This window comes from Trachurus trachurus, assembly GCF_905171665.1.
Source record: "Trachurus trachurus genome assembly, chromosome: 7".
Classification (NCBI taxonomy): Eukaryota; Metazoa; Chordata; class Actinopteri; order Carangiformes; family Carangidae; genus Trachurus; species Trachurus trachurus.
The window spans coordinates 31,204,709-31,218,467 of NC_139901.1; the positions used below are offsets into that span (position 1 = coordinate 31,204,709).

Genomic DNA, 13,759 nt, shown 5'->3' on the forward strand with positions numbered 1-13,759 from the left:
GACTTGTTTCTCTACCAGAATTTGATCCATTCAGTCCGATTACGTTTGGAAAGTCTAGAAGAGCCGCACGATTAAATTATTTTATTCCCGTTCTAGTTAGCCGAGAGCTAAAGTGGAAGTTAGCAGGCTAGCTCGGCGTAGCATTAGCTCGGCTGAAGTCAGTGCGCCCACTTCCGGTTTCTTACCGAATCCGAATCCAAACTGGCTGTACACCCTTAGGTAGTATGCAAACAGAAGCTAAATCTGCAATATGCAAAAAGATTCTCGGATGTCGTACTGATTCGGAAAAAATCTCTTTGCATCTCATATACATCTACATTGTGTACTGCATCCCACAATGCAATGCACCCCTAGCCTCTAAGCCTAACCAAAGACGGTTCAGAGTAGTGAAGTAATTTGCCCTGTAGCCTAACCTTGTTAATGCATACAGATTGGTTCATTGTAAAACATTTATTTATTGATGTAAATGTAGTGTTTTCTCTACGTAGGCTACAGAGCCCCCAGGCAGCGCTGCTCTTCTGTCCAATACACACATGAAGCTCCACTTTTCATTCAAACAAACTACAGTAATGTGACTGCCACAGGTGTTACATTTCATCACTGAGACCATTAATCTTCTAAAAAGAATCAAACCACCGGCGGTAAACATTTAAAAACCTGCGGGTAAGTCAATCGGCGCTTCACTTTTCTGAAAACGTGGGGTGGAACTTCCAAACAGGCTTCATGTCGATAAACTGACCATGTTGGGAATTTAAACGGTTGCTTTCTTGCATGAAAAATGATTTTAACTTAAAGGACAACTCCGGGCAAATTCAACCTGGGGCTCTAGTTTCCTAATATTTTAGGTCTAAATGATGGATTCTGAAGATTTTCTTTATAGGACTGATTAACAGCTTGTTGTTTATATACCTGCTGTTCTGTGCACTAATCTCTGTGCATGAGCTGTCTGTCAATGAATACATATTGTTGCAAAGCATTTCCCTCCTCCTGTGATTTTATTTATGATGGGAAAAATATGAATGAGGTCATCAGTCGACGTCGACTCGACTTTCATAACATTAGAGTCGACTTTAAAGGTGTAATATGTAGGAATTCCCCCCATCTAGCGGTGCGGTTGCATATCTGAATGTATTCTTGACTGCACCTGAATGCAACACCAGTGCCTCCGTCCTTCCTCACACTACACAGTGGTGACAGTTTTAACAGGCCGAGCCCACAGCTCCGCTCAGTTTCCGTGGTTACCTACGGTCACGCTGCCACTCAACGTAAAAAAATGGCGATGCAACATGGCCGCCTCGGTTCGGTGCGTCGCCCACTTATGTATTTGTAACGACTTGTAACAACTCATTCTAAGGAACCAGAAAGCTTTCATTTGTATGCGGCTGTGATTCCACTTCAGTTAAATACGTATTTATGAAAGACATATTTGATTTTTGCTAATAAAAAGCCAAATGAGTTACACACTGGGGCTTTGAAATAAGACACTGTGAAATTCTGAAACATAAATGTTAGAGATGATAAATAAAAGTATTACAAATGAGTGGGGGCCATCTCACCAATCTCTCAGCTTTCGTTGTGTCGAGGAAGATGACATTGTATGCGGGTGTAATTCAGTGAAATACGTATAAAAAGCCAAATGAGTTACACACTGGGGCTTTAAAGTCATGCAACCTTTAGTACATTAACACAGTAGGTTAGCGGGTGGTTTCGGATACAATCTCAGTGAAGGATGAGGACATAAAAAAAAGTCTCTCCTCATGTTTGGGACGTTCTCCCAGCTGTTGAACATCTTGTTTAGGAATCTGCCACAGGAGTAATTAGTGTGACGATCAGGATTCTAGGATTACATTAAAAAAAAACAACCTCTAAGCTTTTACGATGTTTGACTGCGACGCCGGAGCCATCAGTGTCCTACTTCATCACCCCGTGTGTGTGTGTGTGTGTGTTGTTTTGGTTCCTACTGAAGCATGAAACCCTAGAGGACCTGGCATCAGTAATGTGCATAAATGTAGATGAGTCGCTGCCTGGTGTAAACACACAGAGGCCACGGAGAGCTTAGAGAGCTCGGCCGCTTCCTGATGAGTGTTGATCTCCATCTCCCATCATCCCTCAGTGGCAAATCGCCTGGTGTGATCCATTATGCGTTTTTTTTTAGTCCGATATACAGTAAGCTGCCTCCTCCCTGCTTAAATCTATAAACAACAAACAAGAGTGCTCGCCTGGCATCCCAATATGCTTCAAGGCACAATTTGGGCTTTTTACGACGCACAGAGCTGCGATAATGGCAGACAGATAAAACCCCCCTTTTACCCTCCTTCACCCCCCACCACTTAAAAACTGAGAGCTTTGAAATTATGACTCATGAAATGTCATGAAACGTACGGAGGGGGAAACGTCACCTGACCCCTGACATTTAAAGGGATAGTTCAACATTTTGGCAAATTGCAAATTTGGCCCATTGCCATAATCCCTATAGTCATAGCAGTAGGTTTGTTACCTTTAATTGTCGGTGCAAGCTATTTTAAGAACGGCGGAGCAGAGCCGTGAGCTGCTCAGAGCTACGCTACGGAGGCTCATGGGATTTCTTGGTTTCCCTCATCAAACTCATCAAATACACAATCCAACAACTCCACAACGCTCTGGTGGACAAGTTGTGACCTGCACATTCACCACGCTATGAGATAATAACACAACGTTACCAGACAGAGTTGTTTTAGAGGTAAATTCATTCAAAACCGCTGATGCACGTTGCCTTCAGGGACAGTTTTTCATCAAGCAGTCTCTGTATTTCCCTCTAAAACAACTCTGTCTGGTAACGTTGTTATTATCTCATAACGTGGTAAATGTGCAGGTCACAACTTGTCCACCAGAGCGTTGTGGAGTTGTTGGATTGTGTATTTGATGAGTTTGATGAGGGAAACCAAGAAATCCCATGAGCCTCCGTAGCGTAGCTCTGAGCAGCTCACGGCTCTGCTCCGCCGTTCTAAAAACAGCTTGCACCGACAATTAAAGGTAACGAACCTACTGCTATGACTATAGCATTTTTGGCAATGGGCCAATTTGCCAAAATGTTGAACTATCCCTTTAAGGCACAAGAAATGTCACGTTTTTACTTATTTAACTTTTTTTTTTTTTTTTTTTTTTACTTTTTCTAGAAGGGGGGGTGTGTGGGGGGGTCAGACTTATTAAAATAAACAGAAGCAACTATTTGCTGACAATGTGTGAATATCGTTGCATGTGATGAATATTAATAAGTGCTGAGCTCAGCAGAGCAGCGAGCTCCTGCACTGTCTGTTCATTTCATCTGACAATCGCATTTTCAAACGGGGGATGAAGCTCATTTTGACTCATTTGCAGCTGTAAGTGAATCATGCAAACACACACACACACACACATATATACACTATACACACACATGCAGCTACAGCTCATCTACACACACAGAGAGAGAGACACACACCTGAGTACCCAGTGATGTCCATGGCCTTGAGGTTCCTGCACTTGATGACAGTGAGTGTGAGTCTGCCTGCGGTGGGCAGGTAACATAGTGAGAACATGATCTCTCCAAGGTCGACACTTTCCTGTGGGAACGCACACACACACACAGACACACACACGCACACACAGAGATGAGAAGTCTTTTTTAGTTTCACATTTATATTCAGCACAGATGATCCGGGGTGATGTACAATAGGAGCAGGATCTCTGGGATTAAAGTCTGGTTAGAGCAGAGATTCAGTGAAACATAAAACCTTTTTTTTTACTGTTAAACCTTTATCACAAAGTAGAAACTTTATAACGTGTTAAAATATCACAGATTGCACAGAAATGTTTGATGCAAAACAGTTCAACTCCTCCTGCATCACCAGCTTCTGGCTCAGATCAGGAGTTTAGAGAACCACTCGTGTTTTAGGGGAAACAGAAACATTTTTGCAAAGTGTAATTTCTTGCAGAGATTGAGACCAGAGGATTGATACGTCTCTCATGTCTGTGCATAAACTCTGGAGCTTGAGCCTCGTGAGGATTAGTTTTGCTTTGCATGAAGAGTTTGACGAGAGAGAGAGAGAGAGAGAGAGAGAGAGAGAGAGAGAGAGAGAGAGAGAGAGAGAGAGAGAGAGAGATGGTTAGGAACAGGAGGAAGGTTTATCCAGGACTCGTTCTACTGTACAAGGAGTTTAAAGGGATAGTTCAACATTTTTGGCAAACTGACCCATTGCCATAACCCCTATAGTCATAGCAGTAGGTTTGTTACCTTTAATTGTCGGTGCAAGCTATTTTTTAGAACGGTGGAGCAGAGCCGTGAGCTGCTCAGAGCTACGCTACGGAGGCTCATTATGGGATTTCTTGGTTTCCCCTCATCAAACTCATCAAATACACAATCCAACAACTCCACAACGCTCTGGTGGACAAGTTGTGACCTGCACATTCACCACGCTATGAGATAATAACACAACGTTACCAGACAGAGTTGTTTTAGAGGGAAATTCATGCAAAACCGCTGATGCGCGTTGCATTCAGGGACATCTTTTCAGCAAGCAGTCTCTGTATTTAAAATGTGCGTTTAGGAATATATCGTATTCAGTCCAGGCCTTCATACAGTATGAATAAAAAAGTTTGCAAAGAACTTGCAATGGTAGCACATCTTAATTAGTACATTTGAGGACAAAATACTCACTTTTCCCGTATGCATACGCTCTGATGAAGGTTGTACAGCCGAAACGCCTCAGCATGCTTTTGCATGATGTGAGCCAGAATAAATCATATGAAAAGTGAGTATTTTGTCCTCAAATTTACTAAGTAAGATGTGCTACTATTACAAGTTTTTTTTGCAAGCTTTTTGAAAAATAGAAAGTACTTTGCATATCCATTTGATTGACAGGTGTGTAAGGAGAGGGACAGGTCGATCTGCAAAAGTGCAGAATAAAGAGACTCTAAAACATAAGCTTTTAGTCTCTTATGGTTTTATAATGTATGATAATGATATGCAGTTCTCCTGACAGGGGGTCACAGTTGTTTACTTTTCTATAATCTTGTGCTTTTCTATAATCTTTAGGTTTATTTTGTCCAAGTTGACAGGACCGGTTCCTTCAGTTCGATGATGATTAATTCATGTTCATGTGTTTGTCTGAATCCACTTTTCTCTTCACTGAACTCAATGATCCATCTTGTATTTTATGAAAAACACCAAATAAGAATGAAAAATCTTGAGGTGTGAACAGTTTTTAGTTTTCAGTGCGGTCGTGACCAGGCCTTGTTTTGGACCAGACCTCCACAGGCTCACAGACTAATGAAGCTGCTGCTCATTTGTTTAATTTGTCCAGTGAACAAAATGAAGAAAAAAACAAACTGTGGTTTTATACAGCTACACAGACGAGATACAATGTGTTAATTAGTCGACGTTAGAAGCTCTGATGGTAGGTTGTTGTTTTTTCGTTTTTTTTATTTAGGTCTGGCTGCTTCTCTCTGCCTCCAGCTGCTTAATGAACACACACACACACACACACGCACATAAGATCGATCTCATCTCACTTCTGGCAAGAGAGTGAAAACATGCATCTCTGAAACGGCCCAACTACAAGAAAAAAACGTGTACTTTGAGGATTAATTCTCTTTTTCCTGAGAGAAGAAGAAACACACATTACAGTCCCTGCTTAAGATTCTTGTTCATCCAGCGGAGTTTCTCTGTGATGAAGCTGTGACGTTGTAATAAAAAAAGTATTGATTATAACTTTGTGATCTTTTCCTGCCAAACCTAAAGTTAAAGACTCATCAACAGTAACAGCAACAACAGTCCAGGACTGTTCAAGCGAAGAAATGGGCTTCACTTCAAGTCCTTGAGGTTTTTTCCGTCTCTGTGAAACGTTTAAGGTCCAATTCTGTAATTACAGCTGATCGTCACCTCGATGCATCTGCCCAACAGAAAATATCCTCTTTCTCATTGGTTGCAGTTTTCATTACATTATCAAACCGCATCATTTTCTGAATATGTTGCAAGATGATGACAGTGATCATCATCATGATCATCACCATCCAGTAAAATGGAGGGGGATATCAAATTTAACATAATTGCAAACCAATTACAACGGGTGAATCTGGTTTTTAAGAGGCTGAGAATCATTTCTAAAGTCTTAAGTTACTCTGAAACAAAATCTACCAATTAAAATATTAGCTCCCTCTTGAAGTGGAGTCCTGGACGAGTCCCCGCTGAGATAAGAGCCTCACGGGGAATGAGAGTCCTGTTATCTGTCCCATGCGTCTTCTTAGCCCCATCCTAGAAGCTGTATTAAGGTCACGCAGACCCCTAATCACTCTGAATGAGCTCGGCGAGAGTCTCGCTGATTGGCAAATCCCAACACGTCTGTCTGTCTGTCTTAACGTCTCCCAGGCACAGCTGCGATTTGGCTTTTCCTCTCTGCTGCGGTGGAAGTGTGAGGGATTTCGTTTGAAGGGTGTGAAGGTTTTCAGCCGTAATGTGAGGGCACAGCAGAAGCAGAAGCAGAAGCAACGTCGGCTGTTATAAAAGCATGAAGTGACACTTTGATTGTCCTCGTGGAAACACAGGTTGTCTCCATGCCGTGTTGTCTGCAACACCTGTGCTGCTGCATTAACCGTCTCTCCGCCGGGTTGTCAGAGTCGCTCTGCAGACGGGAACGCCAGAATAAAACATCTCATATAACAGGAGTATTCAATGTTTTTCAGGCCAAGGAGCAGGAACCCCCGACTATATATATTCTATAAGATGATGTTTTATATTAAACTGGGCCTTGTGCCATGTATAAACATATCCTGTTATTGTGCTGTTCAAACACACAGGTTCATATATTCATGTATTTACGTATGTTAAAGTGATAGTTCATGCAGTCTTCATTCCTTCAAAAACACTACCGCTATTGTCCACAGGGGGCGCAAACATCAACACAAAATGAAAGTTCTTTGTAGGGGCTTTAAATTATTCATAAATCATTTATATAAGTCAACAAGGTATTTTTGCAAACATACCTTGTTGACTGATACCACTCACAATATCAAAAATGTCAATGTCAATTTCATAATAATCAGGCATACAAGCTATTCACATTTGTTTTTCTGTTTTTTTTTAAAGCCCTAGTATGTAACTTATTTGGCTTTTTATTAGCAAAAATCAAATATTGCTTTCATAAATTTCATAATTTCATAAATTCTATTGTTTTGCCTCGTGCTGGCGGACCACTTGTTTACATAGACTCTTGTTTATCCTGTTACATGCAGCGTCTGTTGTCTGTCTGACCGATTTCACGTGAATGCAACATCAAGAATACGTTCCGATATGCAACCGCACCGCTAGCTGGGGGGAATTCCTTCATATTATACCTTTAAAAATAGGGATGAGTAGGCTACCGAATTCTGTACTTTTACTGGTACCGACTGAATTCCCACAGGTATTAATTCATGTAAAAACAAACGGTACCAACTTTCGCACTCTTGTACGTGTAAAATCTTATTTCCTTGTAGAGCTTTGCGTTATTGTCCCTAACCTAACCTCCATGGGGTCGTGTACCGCCTAGACCTCTGTGATCTAACAACTGTTGGACTGTCATGTAATATCATGATTCACTAAGATTGATTCCCGTCCGCTCGAGGTGACACTTTGACTCAAACACCTCAACAACTACTGGAATTCATATATTTACGGTCCCTAGAGGACGAATCACAACAACTTATATCTCATCTCATCGTATGTTGTTGCCGTCAGGTCAAAATATCTGTTTGTCCACCGCTTCTTTGCAAAATTGCTTTCACACTTAAATGTCAGAAATGAATAAAACCAGGATCCACTAATAACCCAAAAAACATTTTGGAGCAGCTGCTGGGACAAAAATAAAATTGGAAAAAAAAAAAATCTTCTAAAATTAGATTAAAGGAAGAAGCATTTCATTATAAAAAATAATTAGTTTACACACATAAGTGAGTTGCCTAATAGCATATTTCCCCTGCAGTCGTGAAAATGACTCTGTTGCACAAGTCACTGATTAATGTGTTCCTGCTTTTAGTTATTAAAAGACCTGTTTCCATTGCTGTTGAAGATAAGATGTTTTGTTCTTCTTCTAATTTATGTATTGCCGTAATTATTAGAAACAATTTATTTTTCATTGTAGAAGATGAAAGGTGCGTTGTGCCTGGTGGCAGCTGCGATAACATCCGGTTACATGTTTTCATATAAATGTTTCATCTGCGCGGTGAAGCCGATCCAAGCTGCTGGAAGACGAGGGGCCCTAATTTCTTGGCGCAACTCAGGGTGGCGCAGCGAAGCGAGCCCTGACGCAGCTGGCGCAGTGGCATTTTCCTCCAGTGCAACAAGGTGCGCAGCGGATTCGGTAAATTGGCAGACTGCTGTGCGCTGAGATGGGAGTGGTGGCGCAGCAGGGGGAGGTGTCGACAGATTCGCCGTGGCGCAGTGACAATTTGTTGCCGATAGACCGCGCGGAGAGTGCGCCGAAAGCTCGCCAGCTCCAACCTGGTCTAATCTCAGCGCAAGGCGAAGCGCAGCCAGCGCAGTGGCAATTTGACTGCCCAGCGCGCAGTGCAGACACGTCACCAAGACCTCACAGGCAGATTTCCACACTTCCAGGCACATTTAAATGCAATTAATAATAATAATAATAATAATAATAATCATCATCATCACAATAACCCCTATTTATTGTATCTGAATCAGCACATACACCTATATCTATATAGATTGTCCCGTCACACTGATGACAGATCAAAGGCTTGCGTAATGGAAACTCAGCCTGACTGAATTAACACAGATGAAACCAGGGAGGGACTGAGACAGCCGTGGATGTCCCAAGAGCAGGTGTTGACACTACACACTGTGCCGTTGCAGATGATCAGCTATTTATTTATTTATTTACTTATTGATTTATTAGGGGCCAGCGCCGCATCGTCACGCGACCATAACAAATACAACTGAAAACAAATAAACTACCATCTCTCACAGCAAACCACAATCAGCCTCGGCACCATAGTGAGCAGATATTAACATCTCCCATCTCAGGTAAATTCTAAAGAAAAAAGAAAAAGAGAGACGCTCCGCGATGCCTCGTTACGCACAGCTGTTTGTTATGTTGTGATCTGTGCACACGTGTTTAAATATAGGTTACTAAATATGAGTGTCTTTATTAATGGAAAAGGGGTGTGTGTGTTTTGTTTTTTGTTTTTTTTTACTGGGCAACAGCTCTCAATCTGTCAGAGCAAACATCATAACCTCCTCCCTCCCAGACTACTTTTGCACCATCAGCCCGTGAGGTCTGTTCGCGTGACCGGACACTGCCAGCTTGGACTCACACCCCTTTTCCATTAATAAAGACATATTTAGTAACCTATATTTAAACACGTGTGCACAAACAGCTGTGCGTAATGGATGCATCGCGGAGCGTCTCTCTTTTTCTTTTTTCTTTAGAATTTACCTGAGAGGGGAGATGTTAATATCTGCTCACTATGAGCACTATGCCAGGCTGATTGTGGTTTGCTGTGAGATATGATAGTTTATTTGTTTTCAGTTTTATTTGTTATGGTCGCGTGACGATGCGGCTCAATAAATCAATAAGTAAATACATAAATATAGCAGATAATCGTGTAGTGTCAACACAGCAGTAATCCATCCTCATCTTTCATCTGTGCAGCCTTTGATCTGTCATCAGTGTGACGGGACAATCGATATAGATGTGCTGAATGTGTATGCTGTATAGGTGCTGATTCAAATCTTCTCTTCCACGGTGAAATCAAACGTCCGCCTTGCGCGCGCGGCGGATTTAAAGGCGAGGAGAGGAGCTCATTTGATTGGTGAAGATCTGACTCGGCTGTGTCAAACCCACTCCACGCCTTCTCTCCTCCCTCTATGCCATTTGCGCCGGTGGGAGGGAAGTAGGCGGGATGCGCTCCGCTGCGTCTCGAAGCAAAATCGCAATCTGCTCCTGGCCACTCCCCGTTGGCGAAGCGAAGGCGAGGCGCAGGCCTGATCCGCTCCGCCTGCACCTAGTTCACGAAAATAGAGCCCGAGATGTTTAAATTACACTTCCTGTCACCTGTGTGCGTCTCGCGAACACACACACACACACATAACCAGGACATTGTGTTTTCACATCATCCTCAGGGCAATCAAATCATTTCACTGAAGCTGAGCCATGTTAGTTAAGCTGAACACCGACCGTGTGCATTCAGCTGCTGCCAATTTGCCTTTCAGGGATTTGGATTTTCCAGGGACTTTGTTAAAAAGACTCCAGATCAACCCCGTGCTAAACTATAGCAGCCTGCCAACGCTCCGCAACAACTTTACTACTTTCCGTCCTTTTTGTCCTCTGCGTGGTTCCCATAGCAACCTGTTGTGTGTGTGTCCCACTGTTTTCTATAAATCTCTCAACATCTGTTGGTTTGGCTGATGATCATGAAGTCTTTCATCCACCTGCTACAATCAATGACCTCTCACTTTGCACCACCGATACTTACTCACAGCATGAATTAGCATTAGCTTAAACTTTTGAACATTTAAAGGAGAACTCCGGTCATTTTTGTCCCCTAAATCGTTGTCCTGATGGTCACCCAGTGTTGGGGGGAGCAAAAAAGGCGACTAAAACTGCTGCAGGCAAACCAGAATTACACCATGGCTACCCGGCGCTAGGGATAGCAACAACGCTAACCCATGGGGGCAATTCTTTCAACCACAACAAACACTCAGAAAACAATCAGATATCTCTGGTACATGACTGGAATCCTTAGAGACACCACTGAACTCATATAGTGTAGAGTATAAACAGTATAAACTTTGTGTTTTTGCATGCACTCACATCAGATAGCCCAACTCTGAAACATCCTGGAAAGACATTACTATCCCATCACAGAGCGCCTGCTCTCCCCGCCACAGAAACAAACACTTTTTCCTTGTTGTGATGATTTCTTTACAAAAATGTTTGTAAAGAAATCATCAGTTGCGTTTTTTGCTCCCCCCCCAACACTGGGTGACCATCCGGAAAACGATTTAGGGGTCAAAAATGAACGGAATTCTCCTTTAAGTAAAATGTTTTCTAACTCATCTTCCAGATGTCATTGTTGTAAAGGGTCAATTATGCATGTTTTTTGGGGGAATGCAGGAAATTAAAAAATATTTCTGGAAGGCAATACATAATCTAACAGTTAAAGGGATAGTTCAACATTTTGGCAAATTGGCCCATTGCCATAATCCCTGTAGTTTTAGGAGTAGGAGTTCATTACCTTTAATTGTTGGTGCGAGCTGTTATTTCCAACTGAAAAAAAAAGTGAAGCAATAAATTAAGGGAACGGTCAGACTTTTTTCACCTCCAGGCGTCATACAAAGGCCACGGGAACGCATCTACCGGTAACTAAACTAATCTAACCGCTACAAAACCAGTATAAAGTGGATTTTGCATAATATGAGCCCTTTAAAGGCTTTGGGTTTATAGCTTCAGCAGCTCTTACCCTGCTAAAATGCTAAACTAAGCATAGTAGCCTAATTGTGGTAAACAGAACAGCACTAAACATTTTATTACAAAAAGTTTCCATTAAAAAAAAAATCTAGTGCTGAGCCTGGTATTATTAACTTATTACTAATTATCTTTTAAGTCATTTCTGGTGATTACGCGCTCACATTGCTTCATCTATCACACACACGGGCGCCTTATTAGACAGAATAATTAGGAAGAAAAACAAACAGTTTCACTCATTAGCCTGTAAAAACCTCCACAGATCAGTTTGTATAGATTAAACTCACACACAGGAGGAGTGGTCTGCAGTCAATATGTGAACCAGTTTCCTTCAGAGTTTGTATCTAACTCCTGTAGGTTGGAGTTATTGATGAACGTCTCTCCTTGATCTGTGAACTGAGGAACGCTGCTGCTCTCGCTCTCCTCCCTCGGCTGGAGAAAGAACGCCGACTCATTAAGCTGCTGCACAGTGTTTATATGAAACAGTGTTTTTTATCCGACCCAAGACTTTCATTACTCACCACTTAGTATTTATTTTGTGGTTTCTGTTATGTTTTGTTTTTGTTCCCCCCCAACCCCCCCTCCTTTCCCTAAAAAATCCCACCATCTGTGTATTCTTTATGTTGCCAGTTCCCTGAATTTACTGCGCGCATGGGATTTTGTCACAAAATCATTTGGTCGCTCGATAACGTTTGTGTGCCAAGGAGGAGGAGGAGGAGGAGGAGGACTCGACTGCGTTTCTGCACTCCGAAGCAATAACAGTGAGATTATTGAACAATCCTTGAAGAAGCTCAAGTTCAACAACTGGGGGGAGGAGCAGAGGGGCGATGGAGGTGATGGAGGAGGAGGAGGAGGAGGAGGAGGAGGATATAAGAGAGCTATGGGGAGGTGATGGAGTGACGAGGGCTGGGATGAGCTGCCAGAGACCGACCGGGCACTGTGTGATCCGGCAAAATTGGCCCCTGGACAAAGTCACAGCTCCAACAGAGAAACAATAACACGAGGAAGCCGAGGCAGAAATATTATCCGCTCATGTCGGTTCTGCTGCTCCCTTTATGTGTTTTAATATGTGACGCTTATGTTTTATGTAGAACTAAAAAGTCTGATGCATTCACTGTTTGTTGGATGTTGGATTTTAATTCCCTCATCATCATCATCATTGTCACATTACCACTTTAAAAAACATTAACCAGACACTTTTTAAGAGAGATTCTTTAAATTTAAAGCTGTCGGCTAAGTCGTTAATGTTCAGATCAATTGAGTGTTGAGAATGTTTCATGAAAAAGAGCAAGGTTATGATTTAAGAGAGAAATCAAATCTAAAAGGTTGGCAGAGCTCGCACAACAAAGAAAGGTTTCTGTATCACCATTTGCGGAGTAAAACTGTGGAATAATATCAAAAACATTTAGAGTGTAATCATGTTTAAAAAGAGACATAAAGAAATGATTCTCCAGAGGTATATTGAATAATTCACACAAGGTGTTTGCTTACTTACTATTTGGATTAAAATGTGTAATGTGTAAAATGTTTAATTAGAACGTATAGTTAAAATGATAGGGATAGGATTAGATAAGTTTATACTTCTTCCTACTCCTTTTCGCTCATGTAAACTGTGTTGCTTATGAGATGTTACTTTTTTTGTGTATACTGTACATTTTTGCTGTTCCCTTATTTCCTTATTATATTATTATTTTATTTTTTTACATTGTCGTTTACATGATCGAAATAAAGAAAGATATCGATCAATGTTATATTACGTATATCTTCTGTTTCTGTTCTGTGTATTTCAGGTGTTATTGTTGCGACACTGTGTGTGTGAGACTCATCCATATTAATTAGAGCAGAGTTGGATGCGATCCCAGCTGCCACTGAGCAACAGGCAGGTTACATCCTGTACAGGTCACCAGTCTATCACAGGGCGACATATGGAGACTAACAAACCATTCACACCTATGATTAATTCAAATTTTGCACATTAACCCAGTGACTGTGCATGTGTTTGGACCGAGAGAGGAAGCACATGCTAACTCCAGTGTGTTACCATCTACAGGTGCATCTCAATACATTAGAATATCATGGAAGAGTTTATTTATGACAGTAAATCAATTCAAAAAGTGAAACTAATACATTATTACACAGAATTAGGGATGTCACGATTATAGATTTTTGTCAGAGATATCATCACAGTGTTAATTTTACAACACTATGAATACGTAAAATCAGTCAAATCGGCCAAAATATAATTCTACATTACTAATAATTTACACAAAATACTTCTA

At 41.5% G+C, this 13,759-nt stretch overlaps 1 protein-coding gene across 1 annotated transcript in view; it reads right to left on the bottom strand.

The window, feature by feature from the left end:
• Nucleotides 1-13,759, bottom strand: part of syt6a (synaptotagmin VIa) — a gene marked incomplete at both ends in the record, with an annotated part of 98,658 nt that overhangs the window by 3,880 nt on the left and 81,019 nt on the right. Inside the window, one exon of the mRNA XM_083975317.1 lies at nucleotides 3,461-3,581. Within this exon, the coding sequence (XP_083831443.1) occupies nucleotides 3,461-3,581 (121 nt within the window). The remainder of the gene's footprint in view (nucleotides 1-3,460; nucleotides 3,582-13,759) is intronic.